This window comes from Danio aesculapii, chromosome 16 (assembly GCF_903798145.1).
Source record: "Danio aesculapii chromosome 16, fDanAes4.1, whole genome shotgun sequence".
Taxonomy (NCBI): domain Eukaryota; kingdom Metazoa; phylum Chordata; class Actinopteri; order Cypriniformes; family Danionidae; genus Danio; species Danio aesculapii.
Genome location: NC_079450.1, coordinates 51307238 through 51334546, shown reverse-complemented (window position 1 = coordinate 51334546; position 27309 = coordinate 51307238). Strand labels below are relative to the sequence as shown.

At 35.6% G+C, this 27309-nt stretch overlaps 1 protein-coding gene across 1 annotated transcript in view; it reads left to right on the top strand.

Annotated features, from left to right (window-relative positions):
* The window catches only part of plecb (plectin b), a 184410-nt gene that overhangs the window by 96370 nt on the left and 60731 nt on the right, over window positions 1-27309 (top strand). Inside the window, exons 7-14 of the mRNA XM_056476117.1 lie at window positions 3924-4039; window positions 6175-6281; window positions 12602-12721; window positions 14995-15090; window positions 16001-16128; window positions 23698-23791; window positions 25443-25597; window positions 25726-26050. Coding sequence (XP_056332092.1) covers window positions 3924-4039; window positions 6175-6281; window positions 12602-12721; window positions 14995-15090; window positions 16001-16128; window positions 23698-23791; window positions 25443-25597; window positions 25726-26050 — 1141 coding nt within the window. The remainder of the gene's footprint in view (window positions 1-3923; window positions 4040-6174; window positions 6282-12601; window positions 12722-14994; window positions 15091-16000; window positions 16129-23697; window positions 23792-25442; window positions 25598-25725; window positions 26051-27309) is intronic.

The window sequence follows — 27309 nt, the reverse complement described above, 5'->3', positions numbered from 1 at the left end:
AAACACTCCGTCTTCACATCTGCCTGCATTCACAAATGGCTCACCACAACAGAAACCCGCTTTAAATGGATGTTACGAGGAGATTCTGAGATCTGGAGACTTTTATTTTATTTCTTTTTATCGGATCACATTGTGTTGAAGAACATCAGGACATCATGTTGCTGAACATGAAGAGGCGTCTGTCGTTTAAGAAGCGACGGACTGGCTCCAGCAGTACTGTGGCTTCAGTGAGTGATCTGGAGGACCGCGTGGTGATGTTTTGTGAGGAGATTCCCTCCGAGAGCTCGCTGGATTCTGGGCACGGCTCCCACAGTCCGGACACTCACTCGCAGATGGGATACAGGGCAGACTGGGGCTCAGAGATCCACAGAGGCTTCAGGATGGAGGATCTGGGCATGATGGCAGACTCTGGAAATCACAATGGAGAATACTATTCCATGATGACCGGGTGCTGGCTTTATTTTTTAACAATCTCTCTAGACAGAGTGCGAATTTCTAGATTTCCATCCAAATATTTCTATGCGCATTTTGGATTGTTGCATAAAAAATGCTTTGATGAAAATGGCAAGATGCAGATTCGTTTTAAAAACGTATGGATTAACTTTTTATTTAATAATAAAAAATGTGCATAAACTATGATGGAACCACAATTTTTTTTAGTTTTAAAAGATTTTATTGAGATATTCATTGCCATGCATTGCATAGCATTAGCAAATATTACAACATCTATATTTTTTTTTTGCAAAAAAGAAATCAACAAATTGAATAACACACACATAACAAACAATAAATAATAATAATAAAATAATAATAATAAAATAATAATAATAATTATTATTATTATTAGGAAAAATGTAATCCATACCTATGCCCTACCGCTAAACCCAACCATAACTGTAAGATCGTGCGAATTCGTACGATCTAATTCGTACAATTTAGTACGATTTGCTCATCCCCCAATGACGGTTGGGTTTAGGGGTGGGGTTAGGTGCCACGCCTCCTTTTTAAAATTGTACAATTTCGTACGACTGAACTCGTACGAATTCGTACGAATTAGCCACTAAACTGACAAAACGTAAAATACTTACGTTTTCTCGTGAGATCAGGCTGACATAAACTGTAAACGTATCCCTTCATTTTGATTGGCTGATTGGAATTGTGTTTCAGGATCAACATAGATGTTAATCCAGGAACATGTCCTACTTGGTGGGACAATCAGGTTGGCGTGCATGCCTCAGTGAACTAAATTAATATATTTAATTCAATCGCATCTCATTTATTATTCAAACTTATTTTCAGTGTTTTTATGGATAATGACTGGATTCTGACATACAGTAACCTGTGATGGGCTATTTCAACAAACAATTATCAAAAACAACCTGCTTTTGATATAAAACTTGGAATTTTGCATGTCTGAGACAAGTTTGCAATCCTAAGCTAATAAATGGATGATCATAAAAGATCACACTTACTGTTTACTGTATGTATAGGCATGTGTCTATTAAAACACACACTATAGTTCAATTTTACTTCACGTTTAGGCTATATGTAGATACAAACACCTAATGTACTAGAAAAGGTGTCTTTTGAGCACTTACTGTGTCTAGGCTAGATCTGATCTCTGAACACCGACTGAATATTTTTCTACATCTCTTTTCTCTACATATTTTTCGCATCTATTTTACTGGGCACGAATGTGCATTGATAATGGTATCAATCATTATAGGGGGTCAAATATATATATTGAGCAATATCACATGAGTAGCAGTGCAATGTGGCTGTAAATCGGCACTGGTGGGAGGCGTGCATTTACACAAGGCTGCAGGCCGAGTGCGCTTGTCTCCCACCAGTGAGGATATACAGCCATATCGAACTGCTACTCGTGTGATATTGTTTTATACAACAGTTCGACGGCATAATCGTGTGTATTAAAAAAGAAAATCCAACACGGAGTCTCAAAACCCTTCTATAAGAGGAACTACTTTCTTCAGCCATTCATTCACATCTGCAGCTGACGTCAGAACAGCAGAATCCATTAGTAAATCATTAATGTCACTTTAGAGCTAGTGTTTGAATGATTCTCTAGCGTAATGTCTAAAGTGATGACAAAACAGCTGATTTTGCTCACATTTTAAGATTATAAGGCTGAACGGCATGAAATGTCATCTCAGTCTACAGAGATATCTCCCAGTATTTCTCTGTTGCAATCGGGAGGTCACAATATTACTATGGTATAAATACAGCACTACAACATATAAAAGAGAGAGATCGAATCAGAAAATCCCTTACCAGTTTAATAATGATTTGATCAGCTATAGTTTGAAATTACACTGGTTTACTCTTAGGGCTTATCGCCATCTTGTGGATGAACATCGTCATGCTGTCTTTCAGAAATTATAAATGTTTTAAAATCTTTATAAACAAACAGAATAGTTGCAATTTAAACAACTACATTCTTGACTAAAAAAGCTTCAAAAGTACAATATGTTGCCCAAAAGCAGCAATATTTGTCAAACTGTAGAGTGTCCTCTGCTTGTTGCTGTATGTGGACAACCCCCCTTGTAATTCACACCCTGTCTCTAGATGTTACTATGCTGTGGTTCTGTCTCTGAAGCTCCTGATGTGTTTCAAATACTTTGGTGTAAATGTGTGGAGAGTTTGTTGGCTCTTGTTCGGAGCCGCTCCCATCGCTGGGCATTCAAAGTATGTGAGTAATGGTGGCATCCCTCGGGAGACAGATGTTATTCTGGATTTATGGAGCAGGTGTCACTTTACCTACACTCTGAACAAAGATGGAACTTATATAATCTTGCAATACTCAAATATGCCGAATGTAGTAAACCAAAATGTCTTTTTTCCAGTAATGCATCACAAAAAAACTCCAATTTAGAGTTTAAATGTATAGCTATAAATCAAATGTTTGATGTATACATCATTTAGTAGACCTGAGCTAATTGTGAAGAAATCGATGATTTCTTATGAATCATTGTGCTCTATGTGGACTCAGAAACCCTTCTTATTAGTGACATCGGTGGCCATTTTGTTTCAGATGACAAATCCACTAGAGGGCGCTGTCTACATGTTTGCGAATCTGAAATATGTTACTTAGGATAAGCTTTGTTGTACATTCCAGACTTTTATCCGTGTGACAACCGGCGTTGTCAGTGCCCTGAAATTAACTTTTTTATTACATGAAAAAACCTCAAAACATCACCACTTGCCATGTAGATAGCTTTTGTAAATGATGACATCACAGAACCACAATGAAACAACCACTATTAAACAACAATGGCGGATTACACAGATGCGTTTGTACACCCTTTTCCCCCAGTTTTCTCATTTCCATGTGGATGCAGACGTTTCTAAAAATGTTGTATGTGTGGATGGCAAACATAGAATCCACAAAAGAATAAAAACACGATTGTTGACATGAATATCAACACATTGACATTACAGTACAGAATGGCTATTTCTGCGTTATCCAACATTATTAGCATTCATTTCAGGTGTCAGGGAACAGAACACATGCAATAAAAATAAAGTGAATAAATTCGTACTTAAAGCATATTTAACTTACACTCAAAAATGATTGCTTCTTGTTCAAACGACTTATTTTAAATGAGCTGAATCAACACAATTGTTGGGTTTTGTTTGGGACAACTTAATTGTTGTTCAATCCACAGTTAAGTTAGCTTAATCAGTTTGTTTTGGGACAAGATAAGAGAATTGTGTGTACAGCGTAGATACAGTAAAACGTATTGCTTGTTGGTTAATATGAGTGAAGGCAAACCTAAACTAATGGAACTTTATTGGAAAGTGTTACATTTTTTTGGTTTCAGATACAATATGCAGTGCATTTCAGAGATTTCTAACCTTTTTGCCCCTCTACTGGTGTTAATTTTTTTTTCTCTATATTTCTTCAGACCCAGGTTTATCGACATGCCGAAGGTTTACCGCCAGACCAACATGGAGAACCTGGAGCAGGCGTTTACAGTGGCGGAGAAAGAACTGGGCGTCACGCGACTGCTCGACCCAGAGGGTAATGATAAATGACAATAAGTAATCAATATGAACACTGAGTATTAAAGCTAAATCCTGATTAAATATGTTGGTTTATTGAGCTTATCATCCCATTATCGTAGATACTTGAAAAGTTTGGAAAGTATCAGCAGTGTGTGATTCTAAATGCTTTTTTTGTGTGTGTTGAAACTGGTCTTGAAGTCATCATGAAATCTAAATGTCCTATTATTACCAGTAGATGATGACAATTTGTTTATTTTTAGTTTATTTATTTATTTAATTTTTACTTTTTGCATTAACCCTTTGTGGCCTGCAGGTGTCCTTGGCATGCTGTGTTTCTAGTGCATTTGACCAGTGAATCCAGCTCGTGTATTCTATTTAATCAAACCCAACATTGGGTTAAAAAGTGTCATTTAGATTCCGTTAAAAACATTTATCCAACGTTGGATGTGTTTTTACATTTGACCCAATGTTGGGTTTGTTAGATTGTGCCGCATTTATTTGTTAATTAAAAAAAAATTATTGGGTTTTTCTCAACATTAAAACAAGATATCTGAACATCACATTAAAGCAAAATGACTTCAGGACGACATAGAAAGCTTAAAAATAAAAACAACAATATAAAAATATGGTGATGCTGTGGTGCAGTAGGTAGTGCTGTCGCCTCACAGCAAGAAGGTTGCTGGTTCGATCCTCGGCTGGGTCAGTGCCGTTTCTGTGTGGAGTTCCCCGCGTTCGGTTCCTCACACAGTCCAAAGACATGTGGTACAGGTGAATTGGGTAGACTAAATTGTCCGTAGTGTATGAGTGTGTATGGATGTTTCCCAGTGATGGGTTGCAGCTGGAAGGGCATCCGCTGCGTAAAACAGATGCTGGATAAGATGGGGGTTCATTCCACTGTGGCGACCCCAGATTAATAAAGGGACTAAGCCGAAAAGAAAATGAATGAATGAATAAATATAAAAATAATAATTAAAAATAATAATAAATAAAAGTAAAAAAGGGTTAATATAAAGTATAATTATTTACATAAAATCTATTAGTTTGCTCTTTTTGTTATGCACAACCGGAGTACTTGGGTACATATGAAATAAACACAGTTTGGGGTCGAGAGGAACATTTTCCTGTTTATTTACAGATCAAACAAAGAGTCTCCTTCCAGAATTTCTTTATCTCTTTACATTTTCTCATACAATGATGGAGTGTTGTGGCGCATTTATTATAAAATATTTTTTAGATATTTTATTGACTATAAAGTAAGTTAATTGGTAACTACATGTCGATAACTTGCTACAGTAAGGTTACTAGTAGAGTATTAGTAGAGTATTGTACTTGCAGTTAAAAAGCACTAGTCAGTTAAATGTCTGTTAAGGGACCATCAAAATAAAGTGTTAACAAGTACTGTAAATCAGAGGAATTCAGTAATGACTGCTAGTTCATATGTAAGTTACTTGTAATATTGACCTTAAAAGTTGTTTTTAAAAAATGTAAAACCCCTTTTATTCCAGCCAAACTAAAACAAATATGATAATATATAATATTGCAGAGTTACTTACAGTAAGTTACAGTAAATGTCTGTTGAGGGACTCAAAATAACACTCACTTATAAAGTGTTAGCAAATACTGTAATTCAGAGTAATTCAGTAGTGACTGATAGTTAATATGCAAGTTAATTATAATATTGACCTTAAACATTTTATTTTACAATTTAAACATGTGTGTATATATATATATATATATATATATATATATATATATATATATATATATATATATATATATATATATATATATATATATATATATATATATATATATATATATATATGCTAGTTGATATGTAAGTTACTTATATTTACCAATGTATAAAGGGGACCATCAAAATAAAATATATCCACTTAATCCATACACGATTTTGTATTTGTTTTGCAGCAATTAGCAGTCAAAAACAATCAAATGCCCTGATTGGTTCCTGATGGACAAGTTTAAGTTCTGTTCATTTATTTTTCCGTCAGATTTACGTCCTAATAGTTCTAACATTTGAGCAGATTTTCACAGTCACAATCAATTAATAGAGTCTGCTTCAACAAATGACTCACAAACATTCATAGATTCTCATACTGCTGACTGATCTCTGTTTGTTTCTCATTGCAGATGTGGATGTGCCTCATCCTGACGAGAAGTCCATAATCACCTATGTGTCGTCTCTTTACGACGCCATGCCTCGTGTACCAGATGTCCAGGATGGCGTCAAAACCAATGTGAGTTATTTTCCCTCATCGTTAAAAAACTGCTGTCATTTCCACTTAACGAGACAAATCCAGGCCGCAGTCAGCACATAGTCTGGTTAATATGTGGTTGAGCCAAATCTAATAAAACCAATGGTGCGTTTTCATGGATGAGGTTTTCCTTCTGTGCTTGTCCTTTCCCACAACCACTGCTAAATGCCATCAGTGTCCAGTGTAAATGTGCAATGACGAGACGCTCATCATCTGTGGCTACAGCTCAGACCTCATGATCCTCTTTCTGTTGTTCGTCAAAATGTACTGTTTTTTATTTAGTTACAAAAGGCTAGAGATGCATTCGTTTACATTGGATTCACACTCACATTGAATCACTTTCTGCTAAATTCACATGATAAAGCAAAATTGGCACCATGGAAACAAAGAAATTATTGGATTTCACCTGCAACTATATTTTTCCACTTCAGCAAATGATAACAATCTATTTATTTTTATTTTTATATTTATTTTTCTGCATTACCCCCTTTTAGCCAGCAGGTGTCCTTGGCGTGCTGTTTCTAGCGCAGCTGACCAGTGAATCCAGCTTGTGTAATCTATCTAACCAAACTCAATATTGGGTTAAAATGTGTCATTTAGATTCCATTTAAAACATTTATCCAATGTTGGCTGTTTATACATTTGACCCAATGTTGGGTTATGACAACACAGGCAAAATTCGCTAATTTTCTTTGTTTCCATGGTGCTAATTTTGCTTTATCCTGTGAATTCTCATTTTAAACAACATGAAGCTGTTTGATTTGAAAGTGAAAGTGATTCAATGTGAATGTGAATGTAAATCCAGCATAAAAAGTGATTACACCTTACTAACAAGTTCCTAAAATGAATAATGTATTCCAATAATATTCTATTCCCAATAATATTATTAATATATTATAAAATGTTCAATTATTCGCTTTTAAAAATAAAAGTTTCAATTCATTTTCTGCACAATTTCTATACATTTATTATTTTGCTAAATTATTTTTATAAGTCAGGTATCCAGTGCAATTTTTTGTTGCCCCCTTAAAAAAATAATTTAATATTCCACTAGACTGATTGCGATTGATTGCTAAATTCCTTGTTGGATTAGATAGATTTTTAATGTAATCTAAGTGACACTTTTTGTTAGGTGACACCCAAGTGACACCTAATGTTGGGTTTGATTAATAGATTACACAAGTTGGATTCAGTGGTCAGATGTGCTTGAAACACACCACGCCAGAAAATCTGGGTACAAGGGGGTAATGCAATAAGTAAAAAAAAACACCTAAAATTAAACTGATGGTGTGCACAAATATAGTTATCGTTGCTTTAAAATGTATAGTTAGCATACTTGGTGTGAACGGCACTTTATTTCTGAGTGTAATTTGCACATGTTCGGATATAGTGAGTCAGTCTTTAGAAATAAATATGATCTATATAATAAAAGTGTGTTGTCAATCAACATTGGGTCAAATGTATGAACACACTTAACATTGGATAAATTGGAATCTAATGACACTTTTGAACCCAATGTTGGGTTGGATTAGATAGATTAACTGAGCTGGATTCACTGGTCAGTTGCCCTAGAAACACAGCACACCAGTGACATCTGCTGGCTACAGTAAAAAAAAAAAAAATGAACAGATCATTATCATATGCTGGTGTGCACAAATTGAGTTACATTTAAAAGTGTAATTAGCATACTTGGTGTGAATAACCCTTTATTTCTGAGTGTGATTTGCACGTGTTTGAATACTGTACAATCTAACAATTATGTGTTGTCATAACCCAACATTGGGTCAGATGTATAAACACACTCGACGTTGGATGAACTGGAATCTAATGACCCTTTTTAACCCAATGTTGGGTTTGATTAAATAGATTACACGAGCTGGATTCACGGGCGCCGATGGGGAAGTTATGACGATTCTAATGGTCCACACCGTTTTGGTGATAGTAAGTCTGATAGTAACTATGGGGGCCCAACCCAGTCAAGCCCACCCCTAACTCTTCAATTTTTTCCGCAAACAACAGTGACCAACACGTCCGTGACAAACACGTCTGTGATAACCCCACCGACCACCCCCCCCCCCCATTCCCCAAACCCTAAATACCACCATCCTTTAAACACTATTTTGTCCCCCCGCTCTTCACTTTTGATTACACAAGCTGGATTCACTGGTCAGTGGCACTAGAAACACAGCACACCACTGACATCTGCTGGCTACAAAGCGGTATTGCAAAAAGTAAAAATATAAACTAAAAATAAACAGATCATTATCATATGCGGGTGTGCACAAATTGAGTTACATTTAAAAGTATAATTAGCATACTTGGTGTGAATAACCCTTTATTTCTGAGTGTGATTTGCATGTGTTTGAATACTGTACAATCTAACAATTATGTGTTGTCATAACCCAACATTGGGTCAGATGTATAAACACACTCCACGTTGGATGAACTGGAATCTAATGACCCTTTTTAACCCAATGTTGGGTTTGATTAAATAGATTACACGAGATGGATTCACAGGCGCCGATGGGGAAGTTAGGATGATTCTAATGGCCCACACCGTTTTGGTGATAGTAAGTCTAATGTAGTAAGTAACTATGGGGGCCCAACCTAGTCACATTTGTCCGCGACCACCAGTGACCAACACGTCTGTGACAAACACGTCCACGACAAACCCCCCCATTCCCCAAACACCGAACACCACCGTCCTTTAAAGACAATTTTGTCCCCCCGCTCTTCATTTTCGTTAGCAACAGCTCCCACTAGAATGTGGTCATAGGGCCACACTGGCCAGCGGAGCCTCTGGCTGGACTAACTGGTCAGATTCGCTAAAAACAACGCACACCAAGGACACCTGCTGGCTACAAGGGGGTAATGCAAAAAAGTAAACAAAAATAAACAAACTAAAAATAAAGATCATCATTTGCTGATGTGGACAAATATCGTTGCATTTCAGTATATAGTTAGCATCCTTGTTGTGAACACCTCTTTATTTCTGATTGTTTTGCAGGTTTTCGAATACAGTGAATAAATGTTGGATAAACGTTTTAAACTAAATTTAAATGACACTTTTTAGCCCAATGTTGGGTTTGATTAGATAGATTACACGAGCTGGATTCACTGGTCAGTTGCACTAGAAACACAGCACACCACTGACATCTGCTGGCTACAAAGCGGTATTGCAAAAAGTAAAAATATAAACTAAAAATAAACAGATCATTATTATATGCTGGTGTGCACAAATTGAGTTACATTTAAAAGTGTAATTAGCATACTTGCTAATTGTGAATAACCCTTTATTTCTGAGTGTGATTTGCACATGTTTGAATACTGTACAATCTAACAATTGTGTGTTGTCATAACCCAACATTGGGTCAGATGTATAAACACACTCGACGTTGGATGAACTGGAATCTAATGACGCTTTTTAACCCAATGTTGGGTTTGATTAAATAGATTACACAAGCTGGATTCACGGGCGCCGATGGGGAAGTTATGACGATTCTAATGGTCCACACTGTTTTGGTAGTAAGATACCAATAGCATTACACCGATACACAGATAGTAAGTTTGATAGTAACTATGGGGGCCCAACCAAGTCAATTTTGTTCGCGACCACCTGTGACAAACACGTCCCCCATTCCCCAAACACCGAACACCACCGTCCTTTAAAAACTATTTTGTCCCCCGCTTTTTACTTTCGTTAGCGACAGCTCCCGCTAGAATGTTGTCATAGGGCCACACTGGCCAGCGGCGCCTCTGGCTGGATTAACTGGTCAGATTCGCTAGAAACAACGCACAACAAGGACACCTGCTGGCTACAAGGGGGTAATGCAAAAAAGTAAACTAAAATAAACAAACTAAAAATAAAGATTATCATTCGCTGATGTGGACAAATATCGTTACATTTCAGTTTCTAGTTAGCATCCTTGTTGTGAACACCTCTTTATTTCTGATTGTTTGCAGGTTTTCGAATACAGTGAATAAATGTTGGATAAACGTTTTAAACTAAATTTAAATGACACTTTTTAGCCCAATGTTGGGTTTGATTAGATAGATTACACAAGCTGGATTCACTGGTCAGTGGCACTAGAAACAGCACACCAGTGACATCTGCTGGCTACAAAGCGGTATTGCAAAAAGTAAAAATATAAACTAAAAATAAACAGATCATTATCATATGCTCGTGTGCACAAGTTTAGTTACATTTAAAAGTGTAATTAGCATACTTGCTAATTGTGAATAACCCTTTATTTCTGAGTGTGATTTGCACGTGTTTGAATACTGTACAATCTAACAATTGTGTGTTGTCATAACCCAACATTGGGTCAGATGTATAAACACACTCGACGTTGGATGAACTGGAACTGGAACCCATTGTTGGGTTTGATTAAATAGATTACACAAGCTAGATTCACGGGCGCCGATGGGGAAGTTATGACGATTCTAATGGTCCACACTGTTTTGGTAGTAAGATACCAATAGTATTACACCGATACACAGATAGTAAGTTTGATAGTAACTATGGGGGCCCAACCCAGTCAATTTTGTTCGCGACCACCTGTGACAAACACGTCCCCCATTCCCCAAACACAGAACACCACCGTCCTTTAAAAACTATTTTGTCCCCCGCTTTTCACTTTCGTTAGCGACAGCTCCCGCTAGAATGTTGTCATAGGGCCACACTGGCCAGCGGCGCCTCTGGCTGGATTAACTGGTCAGATTCGCTAGAAACAACGCACACCAAGGACACCTGCTGGCTACAAGGGGGTAATGCAAAAAAGTAAACTAAAATAAACAAACTAAAAATAAAGATTATCATTCGCTGATGTGGACAAATATCGTTACATTTCAGTTTCTAGTTAGCATCCTTGTTGTGAACACCTCTTTATTTCTGATTGTTTTGCAGGTTTTCGAATACAGTGAATAAATGTTGGATAAACGTTTTAAACTAAATTTAAATGACACTTTTTAGCCCAATGTTGGGTTTGATTAGATAGATTACACGAGCTGGATTCACTGGTCAGTTGCACTAGAAACACAGCACACCACTGACATCTGCTGGCTACAAAGCGGTATTGCAAAAAGTAAAAATATAAACTAAAAATAAACAGATCATTATTATATGCTGGTGTGCACAAATTGAGTTACATTTAAAAGTGTAATTAGCATACTTGCTAATTGTGAATAACCCTTTATTTCTGAGTGTGATTTGCACGTGTTTGAATACTGTACAATCTAACAATTGTGTGTTGTCATAACCCAACATTGGGTCAGATGTATAAACACACTCGACGTTGGATGAACTGGAACTGGAACCCATTGTTGGGTTTGATTAAATAGATTACACAAGCTGGATTCACGGGCGCCGATGGGGAAGTTATGACGATTCTAATGGTCCACACTGTTTTGGTAGTAAGATACCAATAGCATTACACCGATACACAGATAGTAAGTTTGATAGTAACTATGGGGGCCCAACCAAGTCAATTTTGTTCGCGACCACCTGTGACAAACACGTCCCCCATTCCCCAAACACCGGACACCACCGTCCTTTAAAAACTATTTTGTCCCCCGCTTTTCACTTTCGTTAGCGACAGCTCCCGCTAGAATGTTGTCATAGGGCCACACTGGCCAGCGGCGCCTCTGGCTGGATTAACTGGTCAGATTCGCTAGAAACAACGCACACCAAGGACACCTGCTGGCTACAAGGGGGTAATGCAAAAAAGTAAACTAAAATAAACAAACTAAAAATAAAGATTATCATTCGCTGATGTGGACAAATATCGTTACATTTCAGTTTCTAGTTAGCATCCTTGTTGTGAACACCTCTTTATTTCTGATTGTGTATTTTGCAGGTTTTCGAATACAGTGAATAAATGTTGGATAAACGTTTTAAACTAAATTTAAATGACACTTTTTAGCCCAATGTTGGGTTTGATTAGATACATAAGATGGATTTACCAGTATAGAGATTCATTTTGCCTTTCAAAAAGTGATTTTGGCCTCCACGTTTACACGCTGAAGTCCTCCTGTTTGCTTGAATTGGTAATAAACTTTGTGTGATCTGGATGTTGTCTGTCCAGCCTCATATAACAGCATCCAAACACTCTTGATTTGATTCCTCCTTCACACCATCAGCATCTGTTATGAGCTAAATGATGTGTGTCACAGACCATCAATAAAGTCATCTGGATCCGCTATTTTGGTGCTTTGAGTCCTGTTTTGCCCTCAGACAAGGCTGAGATTGTTGGTGTGTAATTGAGTGAGCGTGGTGTGTGTGTGTGTGTGTGTGTGTGTTTCAGGAGCTGGAGCTGCGCTGGCAGGAGTATTATCAGCTGGTCACTGTCCTCCTGCAGTGGATCCGACATCACGTCCTCATCTTCGAGGAGCGCAGGTTTCCCAGCAGCTACGAGGAAGTGGAGGTCAGTGCTAATGTTTGCGCTATGTTGCTAATAGTGTTTACGTGCAGCTAATGAACGGATTGTAGTCTTTGTTAGCTGTTGCGCACACGGATGCGCATTGTCTGCATTTCTGTGGGTCATTAGGATAAGTTTAGTTTGTTACCAGACTAGATTTAAACCTGGCAATAACACGGAAAGTTTTTTCAGTCAGCAAGCTTCACTGGAAAAATCTACATTGGCTGATTAGCATCTCTAGCTAAGTCTTTAAATCATTATGTACTGTTGTAATTCTTCTTCTTTTTTAAATTCTGAGTACTGTTTAAAAGAAAAAAGACTTTTTTCAACACCTTTTTAAACATAATAGCTCATTTCTAATAATTAATTTCTTCCATACCATGATGACACAACATAATATTAACATAATATTTTACAAGTTAGTTTGCAAGACACTAGTTTTTGGCTTAAAGTGCAATTTAAAGGCTTAACTAGGTTATTTAGGTTAACTAGCAGGTTATTGGATGACAGTGGTTTGTTCTGTAGACCATCTAAAAAAATAACTCTTTAAGGCGTGTAATAATATTGACATTAAAATTATTTGAAATGTTCTATGCTCCATTAAACTTCACTTTTTTTTGCATCTGCGCGATGGTTCGGTAGCTGTTTTGGGAAGTCATATTACATTTTTATGGTTCAAATAAAGATTTTCACTGCATTTTCCAACATTTTTGCCAATCATTTACAGTGTTACAGTATTTATAAAGAGTTTTATGCAGCAGGATTACTGTTATAAGTCGCTGTATATAAAAATCTTTTATTTTTTAGTGCAGTATTAATACAATAATTGACCCTTTGAATCAAACACTTTAGGATTCTTTGTGATTTATCAGCTGAATTAAGGTGGATTTTGTGTGTTCACTTTAATCTGCCACCCATATTGAGATTATTATTATTATTATTATTATTATTATTATTATTATTATTATTATTATTATTATTATTATTATTATTTGTTTGTTTGTATAGTATAAATACAATAAATTATCCATGTGTTAAATATTCATCCTCATGATCTTTTTTGTAGTTTTAATTAATTAATTGTTTTATTGTTTGGCTGTTTTGATGCAAAATCACTTTTATACAGCAATGCATTAGGATATATAATATAATATAATATAATATAATATAATATAATATAATATAATATAATAAAATATAATATAATATAATATAATATAATAAAATATAATATAATATAATATAATATAATATAATATAATATAATATAATAAAATATAATATAATATAATATAATATAATAAAATATAATATAATATAATAAAATATAATATAATATAATATAATATAATAAAATATAATATAATATAATAAAATATAATATAATATAATATAATATAATATAATATAATATAATAAAATATAATATAATATAATATAATATAATAAATATAATATATATATATAATAATATATAATATAATAAAATATAATATAATATAATATAATATAATAAAATATAATATAATATAATAAAATATAATATAATATAATATAATATAATATAATATAATATAATAAAATATAATATAATATAATATAATATAATATAATATAGCATAATATAATATAATATAATATAATATAGTATAATATAATATTGTATAATATATATAAGATAGTATAATATAATATAATATAATATAATATAATATAATATAATATAATATAATATAGTATAATATAATATAGTATATAATATAGTATAATATAATATAATATAATATAATATATATAATATAATATAATATAATATAATATAATTATATAATATAGTAATATATAGTATATAATATAATATAATATAGTATATAATATAGTAATATAATATAATATATATAATATAATAAATATAATAATAATATAATAATATAATATAGTATATTATAATATAGTATATAATATAGTATAATATAATATAGTATAATATAGTATAATATAATATAATATAATATAATATAATATAATATAATATAATATAATAATATTTTTTTGTTTTAGCTCTTTAACAAAAATAAAGTCTTTTGTTCACTTTTTTATTAATTTATTTTTGTATTGTTTTATTTTGTATTTTTATTTAATGTTTATTAGCTTAATTATTTCATTACATTTGTATGGCTTTACTTGTAGATAATGATAATGAACCCGATACTCTCAAACTCAGTGCTGCACATATATAAGGGTCTGTTTATTCATGTTTTTGTTTGGTTGTGTTTTAGATTCTGTGGCGTCAGTTTCTGAAGTTTAAAGAGACTGAGCTTCCACCCAAAGAGTCCGACAAAGGCCGCTCCAAACACCTCTTCCAGTCCTTTGAGGTTTGTTCACACGCCTTTAACACTTTAATTCATAGTTAGTCCTAAATCCTCATTATTTAGTCGAGAAATATTTATTTATTATTTATTTATTTATTTATTTATTTATTTATTTATTTATTTATTTATTTATTTATTTATTTGTTTGTTTGTTTGTTTAATTTATTTAATAGTTTAAAAATATTTTATTTTATTTTATTTTATTTTATTTTAGTTTATTTTAGTTTATTTTATTTTGTTTTGTTTTAATTGTGTACACACAAGCATGTTATAAATTGTGTTGCATCAGAATTTTGTAGTGAACTTCTAGTGTAGCTAGAAACAGCAGACGTTTATGATCTAATGTCAAGCACTGAGCAAGCAGGCTATGAATACACCGTATATGAATTCCTTAAACATTCTGACGCAAAGCATGATGCGACCTTCTGCATAATATAGGCATTATTCATGCAAAAACACACAAAATAATGTTTAATTTGGCACAAATCATGCTGGGAAATCGTTTGGTTTAGGATCAGTTTAATATAAACATTATTTACTCCAAATATCTCTTAAAGAGACAGTTCACCCAAAAAGGAAAATTCTGTCGTTGTTTCCTCACCATCCACTTGTTAAAACTCTGATTGAGTTTCTCTCTCCTGTTAAACACTAGCTAGGATATACTGAAGAATGCTGGGAAATAACAGCCATTGACTTCCATAGTAATTTCCATAGTATTTTTGTATAGAAATCAATGGGTTCAACAGAAGGAAGATATTTCTATATGTTTTCAACCATTGAGTGTGAGTAAATGATGAAGAATTGTTCTTTTCTAGTGTGAACTGTGACTTTAAGTGTTATAAGAGTTCAATAATATTTGAGAGAAATGAAGTTTGGTTTCAGTCGTGTTTATTGTTGTTGTTTTCCTCCTCAGAGCGCGGTTCAGGCCGGTCAGATCAAGGTTCCTCCAGGTTATCATCCCATAGACGTGGAGAAGGAATGGGGTCGCCTCCATGTGGCCATTCTGGAGAGAGAGAGACTGCTGAGAATAGAGTTTGAGAGGTGGGGGAAACACCTAAAACACACCTCACACACACACACACATGCACACATGCAGCCTATAAAGGGTTAGTTCACACAAAAACTTAAAATCTGTCATAAAGTACTCACCCTCAAGTCATTTCAATCCTCTAAGACCTTGATTCAGAACACAAATGCAGATATTTTAGATGAAACCTGAGAGCTCCCTCATCCTCTATAGACACCTAGGGTCCCGAGATGCTCGAGAAGTCCAGAAAAGACCGAAAACTGTCCAAACGTTTCTTCAGTGGATCAACTGTAATCATATGAAGCTCCAAAACTCTTTTGTGCATCAAAAAACTGTAAAAACGAGCAATGTCTTGTGCATCAGATTAGCGTGTCCGTTTACTACAGCCAATACAAGGCTTGTGTATGCTACTGACTCTAATGGCAATACATCATACTGCCCATAGTAAACACACACTCTGACCTGATCCAAGAGAGAAGATGTTAGTAATAGAGTTGTTTTTTATTTTATTTTGGTGCACAAGAGTTCTTGGAGATTCGTATGATTATAGTTAAACCCCTGATGCTGCATGGGATGTTTTTTTTTTTGATGAGGATGAGGAAGCTCTCAGATTTCATCGGAAATTTATCATTTGTGTTTTGAAGATGAACAAAGGTCTCAGGGGATTGGAATGACATGAGGGTGAGAAATTAATGACCGATTTTTTTATTTTTGGGTAATCTAACACTTTAACTCTCCCGTTGTCTTGAAATTCTATCTATACCGTTCACACTGTGGGACAAAAATGACCTTTAAGATAAAGCAGCTAATGCTAATGCTATAAGTACCTGCATAAGTGTAACAAGTTTTAGCAAGACACTGTGTGTGTGTGTGTGTGTGCGTGCGTGCGTGCGTGCGTGCGTGCGTGCCTGCGTGCCTGCGTGCGTGCCTGCGTGCGTGCCTGCGTGTGTGTGCGTGTGTGTGTGCCAGTAGTTTTTGTGGTGTGAAAATGGTTTTATGGCTGGCTCGATACATAGTTTTAGTTTATATAGTCAGGTCGTAGCCAGCCTGGTGGAAGGGGTGGTTCTTTTTTCTTGAATAATGGACCTTTTTGCAGCTATTAACCTAATTTTCGATGTAATTATCAGGTTAAATACTTTTAAAGCATTATTGTTTGCTGCATTAGCTTGTCAAATGGTCATCAACCACATTTTTTGATGTACCAAAAACATTTCCTAAACATTTAGAAGAAAAAAAGTATGAGAAAAATACTTATTTTTACAAATACAAATTCATCACATCATATATCATTAGAAAAAAGAATGCTGTTCAAGTTTTAAATGAAAAACTAACCTATTGATTCTGGCCTTAAAGCCTTCTTCGATGATTATTTTCACAATTTACTGTGTCATAGCAGTCAAAATAGGATAATGAGCTTGTGTATAGGACAAATTCGGAAACCTTGTCAGTGAAAAGTGGTCTTTCGAACTACCCGAACCCCCCTGGCTAACGGCCTGTATAGTTATAGTTTTAAAACTGACACCAAGGACAACTGTACCATAAATGTGTACAGCTTTCATGAAATTATCAAAATATTCATTTTTTTTTTACATTGGGGAAAAGTCACCAAACTTCAGTACCATGGAAGTCAATTGGTGTTTCATCATTAACAGAAGATTGACAGAAGAAAGAAACTCATTAGGGTTTGAAACAAAGAAAGGGAGAGTAAATGATGACAATTTTTTATTTGGGTGAACCGTCCATTTAAGATGATATTGTATAGATTATTTGTTATAACAGTTCCTATTACAACCTCTCTTTTTGTCTTGCTCTATCCATCTGACCAACATAAACAGCACAGTTTATTTAGCATTGCTACATCACTTGTTTTGTTGTTTAGTGAAAGAAAATGGACAATCTGCATTTGCTATCAATCAGACGACTCTCCATAAAGGGTGCTGTTGACAAAATTGGGGATTGTTTGCACATAGCACAAACTCTGCTCTGTACATCTCAGAAGTCAACCGACTGAAACCCTCCAGAGAAGAGAAAAAAAACTTCTTTCTCTGCTGTTAAAATGGTGCCCACACTGTAAAAAACAAAAAACAAAACAAAAAAAAACATAAAAAAACAAATTTTTCTGGCACCCCGTTAAAAAAAAACGGAAAAAATTGGGAGATTAAAAAAGTAGATAATCTATAAAAAAAACTGTAATTTCTTGTTCCATAATTACAAGTTATTACTGTGATTTCACAGATTTTAACTGTAATTGTACAGGTTATTACTGCCATTTTACTAATTATTACTGCAATTACACAAATTATTACTGTAAATAAATGATTTATTAATGTAATTATACAGATAATTAATGTGATTATAAGGATTATTACTGCAATTATTCAGGTTATACTGTAATTAAACAGATTAATAAATGTGATTACAAGGATAATTACTGTAATTATGCTGGTTATTAATGTAATTATACAGATTAATTTATGTAATTATGCATGAAATCTCTAAATATTCCATAAAGTTTTTCACATTTAACATACCTTTAAAACTGGAAAAGAAAACTTTTAAAGAATGATTGAAAAAAGCTTAGGTAACTATAATTGTTGTCATAAAACAATGTAAATATACTATAAACTATAATAAAGTTTAACAAATATTTTAAGGATATGTAGGTCAAACTCCAAAAACAATTTCTTGAGAAACTGGAAACTGTTATCTATTTAATTTTTTATTTCTTTTTTACAAAATAAACACATTTGGTCATCGTTTAACAACAAAAAACAGGTTAGTGTCATGAGAGGACAACCTGCACAAACAAAGTTGAGGATCAAATAGCAGTTTATTAACAAGTCATCTTGCAATTACAGGCTGAAACAGGAACAAACAGGTGCACAGACAAGCATAAAGGTGGCAAACAAAATTACAAAGTAAAGGAGTCAAACACGGCAAGGTAAGGAAACCGTGTCGTAATTCTCACCTAACAGTTTAAGACTCAGAAAAGATGTGTCTGTGTGTGCTGAGTTTATAGTACTTGAAATCAGTCCATAACGATCTTCTGACTGTGTGTGTAATCAGTTAGAATTAGGAACCCGGGTGTTCGAGGTGCATTGCTGGGAGTTGTAGTTCGTTAAAGTAACGTGTGAAGTTTTCCAGCGATCCGCAGTCGCTAGATCACTGGTGATCATCACAGATAGCATAGCAACATTGTTAGAGTAGTAAGATAAACATTTGATAGTTTACAGTGCATGCATTATATGCAGCCTACAAACAATCGGCTATTATTTGGCTTTATTAACCTCATGTTAATCTTCATGTTTACTAGCTTCACCAAAAACAGTTTGACTGAATTTTTGTTTCCCTATTTTTACAGGAATAATCTGTAATTATTGACGTAAAATTACGTGTTACTCTCTAAAAATACATCAAATTTCCTTTAAAAAAAGCGATGTAATACCAAATTACAAGCAATACTGTAAACGTAATGTTAGAATTTTTAATTACCCCAACATATCTGTAAAACAACAGGTATTTCACTGTATAAAGAAAAAACTGACCCGTACGTCAACAGGAGGGTTAACCTGATGGTAACTGTGATTATGGGAATGGAATGGACAAGTAATGAAATAACCGAGTCTGACTAGAATAGAAGCATCCAGAAACTGCCATTACATCAGCCATTATTACACACAATGAGGAGCATTCTGGGCTAATAAGAGCTGCGTGACTAATATCTGTGCCAGGCCTCAGTGTGGCCCTGGTTTCAGTGCACTTGATACAAAATAAGATTTCAAAAAAGTGAGTTTGTCAATTCGCCATCAGCTTTGCTTAGTGACTCAAAGGTTGTGTCTATATTTCATTAATAGACATGCCCCACACATACTATAGTAATTTATAATAAACTTTATAGAGCTTTATAGAAGTATATAATAGTGTAGTTATTATTATATTAGCAAAAATTCTGTTGCTTCAGCACACTGTAGTATCACGCTAAATGGGGGGAGAGGCTGAGAGGGCACCGAAGCCAATGAGGGCAGAGGGCCAGTGACTGTGCACGGCCATGATTGGTTGGGTTTAAAGAAGGAGGTGGGTGGGGGATCAGTCAGTCGGTCAGTCAGTCACTGTGCAGCGGCTCTGGTGGGTTTATGCGAGAAAGAGCAGACGCGAGTGGCACTTGCAAGAGGAAATTTGAGATCTCAAAACATGTACACAGCGGCCTCTGGTGGACTCGCCAAAAACAAAAACTGCAAAAAAAAAAAAACGTACCTCCTAGTACGCATTTCACACTCTCCAGAAATGTCTACCGGGGGTATGTATCCATAATGAGCCTGGGTTGAATTATTAAGTAAACAAATGATGTGCATAATTATAAAGTTAAGTCAATGGGTTTACTGACTTAAGTAAAATCAACTTGTTGCTTTTAAGGCAACGAGTTTACTCACTTTTTGTAAAGCAGTGGTTCTCAATTCTCATCCCACCCTGCCCTGCACATGTATAGGTGCGTCTCAAATTGTATACTTATGCACTATTCCCACACCCATTTAGTAGGATGAATAGTGTAAGTTGTGCGTTCACACTGAAACCTCTAAATATAATAAGTGCACTTTAAATACCCGGATGATGCACTTATTCCACCGGTAAAAAGAAGTGTGGAATGATGGACACTTCATGTACTCAACTGCTGTTGCTTTGCTCATGTAGTGGAAGGGGCGGAGCTTTCGGGCATTGATGTTGGATTACTTTATTTATTCTGGATTGTGAAAGCAAAATTCTCCTACGAGAGTGATTATAGCGCGTGATTATATGGTGAATGTGGTTATACTTATGGGAGGTATTATTTGGTAGTTGGAAATTTATTTTGCTAATTGGCAACTGTCAAACGTCATCTGGGAAACGGTTTGAATTTCCGTTTAGTAAAAAAAAACCATTAGGGTTCCATTTAGGACGACACTTATGTCTTGTTTACATAACACACCTGATTCAGGTCATCAACTCGTTACAGAGAGATCTGTGAATTCATCCTTGTTTGTCAAATAAAAACGAGGACCGGAATTGAGAACCACTGTTGTAAAGTAAAGCAACTAATCGCGTTTTACAAGGTATCTTAAAGTCACACAAGTGAAAAAATAAATCTTAAAGGGCACCTATGGTAAAAAATCTGCTTTTCAAGCTGTTTGGACAGACATATGTGCATGTATGGTGTTTAGACCGTCATATTGGGTGATATAAGCAACACCAGTGCTTTTTTTTTCAAGTTAACAACATAAAAAACGGTGGACCAATTGGAGCTGTTTCAAATCGATCGCTACCTGACGTAGGAGTGCGGTCCCCCCCGCCCACCAATATTGATTGACAGGCGTGTCATCATATCCTCAGTTTGTTAATTCACGTCCGCCATTTTCAGCGTGAGTTGAAGCAATATCACTAAAGGAACACCCTTGCTCTATTTTTAGATTAAGGCTCATTGGGCTCAACACAAGATCAATATTCTCCACATTATCGCTCGGAATTATTGGTTGTATCTTTAGGTAGGTTTGCAAACATGTGTACTTCTCATTGAGTCTACCTTATACTTCAGCCGTTTGCATTTCACGCGATCCCAGAAGCTCCCTGTGATCTTAACTAGCATGCGTTTTAGAATTCTAAACATCGGTTTCTATCAGGGTACACTCAAGTAGACGGCTGGGCGCCGCGGACCGCTGCAGAAACCTATGTTTAGAATTTAAAAACGCGTGGCGCGACGATTCGGGACACTTCATGCTTCTGGTGCGCCACAGAGAGTGTCTGGTGTGCCGTGTCGCGGCTTCGAGCGGCGCATCCGGTGCCTCAGTCAAAGTTAATTCAGTGTGTGTGGTTATTAGTTTCTGTGTACAAGCTCGGCACTTGAAACTAGCACACAGTTGGCTGTAAAACTGTACAAAGACACAAATCATTTTGTACTCTCTGCTTGGTCTGTGTCAGAGTCGTACATGTACGACTGAATGGTGATTCTCTCTCTCCTTCTCCGTCTGCCTGTCAGACTGTTGCAAACGCAGAGCGGGTAAGCTCATGGCCCCGCCCCCTTGTTACGTTGGCGGGAAGCCGAAACTAATTTACATGTGAAGCAACACACCCTAAATCAGCAAACTGTGGACACGCCCCCAACATGACACTTTTTAACACATTATAATAAACAAATCTGAATTGTGTTTTAAACTGAACCTAAACTGGCACACTCAGAAGAACCATAATATTAATATTAAATCAGAAAAAAGAGGTAAACTATGTGCCCTTTAAAGTACAGGCTTTTTACATGCAAAAAAAAAAACGCTTTATTCAGATCCTTAAATTTTGTCACGGTTGAGAACAGTGTTTGTGTGCCATTTTTTTCTTCTTTTTTTACGACATTTATACATTTGGTTTGGCTTTTCAATCATTGAATAAATCTGTGTTTAAGACTCATTTTGAGTGAATGAAAACAAATGTTGAGATGATGTCTAGAGGAAATTAAATGAAAGTTATCGATATCCATCATCTAGCAGGAGAGGGGAGTCTGACCTGATTCAGGACACACAATTCCTGTCACAAGACAATGTGTTTATGGCCAGAGTAATAATACGCAGCACACAGTTTCTTTATGGGCTGAGGACTGACTGACCAAACGCCACAGCAACTCTTTCTGCCTGGGTTTGGTCTCATGACAGGATTACACCAAGAAATAAACATGTTTTTATGCATCTCACCGAAGTCCTGCATGCTGGTGGATTGTAAAAAATGGCGTTTGTGACAGACCCATATCGTTTAGAGTATTTACTTCGTCATGGAAAACTGTGAGTTTTTTTTTGCTACATGCAATATTGGCTTTTTTATTTGTACAGCTCATATCCCAGTGATATAGTGGCAAGTTATTCTGTATTTATTTATTTAGTTTAGGTCACAATTCACTGTATTAACAAACCATAAACTAACACTACTAACCTAATAATCTACTACGTAGCTGTTTATTAATTGTTAGTAGTTGGGTTTTGGGTAGGATTAGGGATTAAGAATAAGATCATACTTTATAACTACTAATGAACAGTTAATATCGTAATAATAGACAAGTATTAAGCTAGTAGTTAACAGCATGAATTGTGACCTACACTAAAGTGGTGCCATTTATATTTACAGAACAAATACTGTGTGTTCTGACATTCATATGTGTCTGCTGCAAAATATATCGGTATAATAAGGATCTGTTGGTTAATGTATTTACTACCATGAACTAATAATGAACAATACTTGTACAAGATTTATTAATTACAGTTCAACATTTACTAATGCATTATAAAATCCAAAGTCGTGCTTGTTAACATTAGCCAATGCACTGCGAGTTAACAAGAACTAACAACGATGATTTTATATGACATATACGTGATGAATGTATTGTTTATTGTTTAAATAAATATATTAGCTCACAATAACTATTGGGACATTATTGTAAAGTGTATATCTACAAGCATTTGGGGATTGTTTTGCGTACACCAGACCTTTGACTAAGCAGCACAGCACAGTTCAATCCTGGCTTAAAACTGCAATAGTGATTTAATAACTGTGCTGATTCCTGTGATTTCCAGGTTAGAGCGTCTCCAGCAGATTGTCAGTAAAGTGCAGATGGAGTCAGGCGTGTGTGAGGAGCAGCTTAACCAGACCGAGTCCCTGCTGCAGACGGTGAGAGTCTGACACAGTTATTATCCATTGTATCCAAAATCTCCCCCGTTAAGTTTGATAGCCTCATTCACTATTCCCTACATTAGTCCACTAATATAGCCTGCACAAAAATTTCACTACACTCAACAAATTAGGTTTGCTGTTTGCTCAAACTACTTATTTTATTTACTTATTATTATTAAGTAGGGGGGGGGGGCATTAATTGTTTTATGTTTAATCTACTTAAATTTGTAAAAACTAATAAGTTACCTTAATTCCTTCATGCTGTCCCGACACAAATCAATTGTGTGGAACTCAGCATTTTTTTGGTGTACTGTTTGTGCCGTGGGGGAAAAGAATCCATTAGAATGAATGTACAGAGACCATATTTGGCATTTTATCTTCCCTTTTTGAAAAAATTCAATCTATTATTGGTTATTTACAATTGAAAAGTTGCTCTGTAATGTATTTCACCTCTGATAAGTTTAAAAATCCCGATCTTAAGTTTTATATACTGCCAAATTAACTTACAGGAGCTGGTAGGTTGACCAAACACTGCATTTTGCATTGAAAAGCACAGCATTTTCTCCCGTACATCGCATATGGAGAAATATCCCGTGTTTTCATCACTTACTTGATTTAATTGTTGTATTAAGAAAATGTACATGCATTCTTGACTTATGTGTGAGCCCTTTATTCATTTATGATGTCTTTGTTTCACCTATTTGACAGATGTATAAGTGTATAAGATAACACTATACACTAGCTGACAAAAGTCTTGTCGCGTATCCAAGTTTTAGGAACAACAAATATTGTCCAGTATAGAATATAAAGTCATGCTGCAGTGGAAACAGAATGAATATTGTGTCTGACTCCATCATGAGCTTGGAGGACTGCATCCATACATCTCTGCAATGACTCAAATCACTGATTAATAAAGTCATCTGGAATGGCAAAGAAAGCGTTCTTGCAGGACTCCCAGAGTTCATCAAGATTCTTTGGATTCATCTTCAATGCCTCCTCCTTCATATTACCCCAGACATGCTCAATAATGTTCATGTCTGGTGACTGGGCTGGTCAACTTTGATGTGGAGGCTGAAGTATGAGAAGGAGCGATATCCTGCTGAAGAATTTGTCCTCTCCTGTGGTTTGTAATGTAATGGGCAGCACAAATGTCTAGATACCTCAGGCTGTTGATGTTGCCATCCACTCTGCAGATCTCTCGCACACCCCCATACTGAATGTAACCCCAAACCATGATTTTTTTCCTTCACCAAACTTGACTGATTTCTGTGACAATCTTGGGTCCATGCTGGTTCCAAAAGGTCTTCTGCAGTATTTGTTATGATTGGGATGCAGTTCAACAGATGATTCATCTGAAAAATCAAAGTCAAGTTATTATTTGTTGCTCTTACAACTGGGATCGACGACAAGACTTTTGTCAGGTAGTGTAGATGCGTAAGTTAATAAGTGTATAGTGTGTAATTTGGGATGCAACTGTAGTCTTTTGCATTGCACACTTGTTATTGCGCTGCACTGTGTGATTGATTGAGTGCACTACAGAATGTCCACTATGCTTTCGTACACCACTACAAATGGCTGTTCTTTCAAATAATGCGATACAGCGTTTGACCATGTATGGTATTGACTGTTTTCATTGCTCTTGTTGCAGGACATTCGTCTCCTGAATGCTGGGAAACCTGCACAGCACACTATGGAGGTGGAGAGAGATCTGGATAAAGCCGACGGCATGATACGCCTCCTCTTTAATGATGTTCAGATGCTCAAAGATGGGCGCCACATACAGGCCGAACAGATGTACCGCAGGTGAGTTCAGATGATGTTTCTGTGCACAAACAAACCCTGTATTAACTGCAAAATGTCACAATTGACCAATCAGAAGCAAGAGTTTCAGAAAGTCCCGCAAGGACTGATTTGTGATTGTGTTTTCTCAGGGTTTATCGTCTGCACGAGCGTCTGGTGAATCTGCGCAGTGACTATAATCTGAGGCTGAAGTCCAGCGCCACTACAGCTACTCATACCACCGTCACGTCCATCTCCCAGAAGTCAGTGCAGCGCGTGCGGCCTGAGCTGGACGAGGTGACGCTCCGCTACGCTCAGGACCTGCTGGCCTGGGTGGAGGAGAACCAGCGGCGGATCGACACAGCCGAGTGGGGCATCGACCTGCCATCTGTGGAGTCTCAGCTGGGCAGCCATCGAGGACTACATCAGACCATCGAGGACTTCAGGGCCAAGATCGAGAGAGCACGAGCTGATGAGGTGCACGCTTGTAGATTCTTAACTTTTTAAGCTTTAGGGTGCTTTCACACCTGCTTTATTTAGTTCGGTTGAACCGCACTAGAGTTTGTTTTCCCTCTTGGTGCGGTTCGTTTGGGCAGGTATGAATGTAGCAATCGCACTCGAGTGCGCACCAAAAGCGGACCAAGAAAGCGTACCGAGACCTCCTTGAAGTGGTCATCTCAGTAGGCTTTCAAACGAACAAAACAGACACACTAGAACAGACCCAAACGCAAAAAGTACTGTGCCTTTTTGGACTAATCCAGCTGCCATAACCTGATGCGCTGTCCCATCTTATGGGATTTGAAGGAAAATATTAACCGAACCACAGATAGCACCCTTAGCTACATTTCCAAAAAATGTGTTCACATGTTACATTTATTAATAATAATAATAATAATAATAATAATAATAACCAAAATAGTAGACACAATAACAAACAGTAATGGATATTGCAGCCTGATCTCATAAGGAAACATTAGTATTTTACGTTTTGTCAGTTTAGTGGCTAATTCGTACAAATTCATTTCATATTCATACCTTGCCCCTAAACCCAACCCTCATTGGGGAATAAGCAAATCGTACTAAATTGTACGAATGATTATACGAATTAGCCACTAAATTAAAAAGTTATGAATTGCCATGAGATTGTGTTGAATATTGAACATAAATAAATAAATAAATAATTAAACAGGAATAGGATACACATGCAATAAAGATCAAATTTCTGTTAAATGTTTTCACAATACTTATACTACGATATGCTTATGTCCATGGTTTTGAGTGTATTTCGGTTCAATTGAGAGCCATTATTTCTGTAGATGATAAAAGATTTCACTGCATCTGTAATACTATTCCAAATTTCCAAAATTAACTTTCCAAAAGGTAAAAACAAATATGTTTATAATGACCAGAAGTCTGAAAAATAGACAGTGGAAAATAAAGAACTCGCATAAGGAAGCATCTTAGCATATAAAGGGATCTTCAGGACAATGCATTTCTAAATAGAACTGTACTAAATAATTGCTGTGCTACATCCTAAAGTACATTGTGGTATAAAGCTTTTAAATAATGTGAACCTACTATAGCCTACATATAAAAACTAATAAATCTGACGTGACATTACAAATCCATTTTGTGATATAGTTACTGTGTAAAAAAAGAAAAAGGGAAGGTATGGGGTGTCTGTTATATTTTTGTGACTTTTTATGCATAAACCCAAGTACTAATAATAAGGGGAA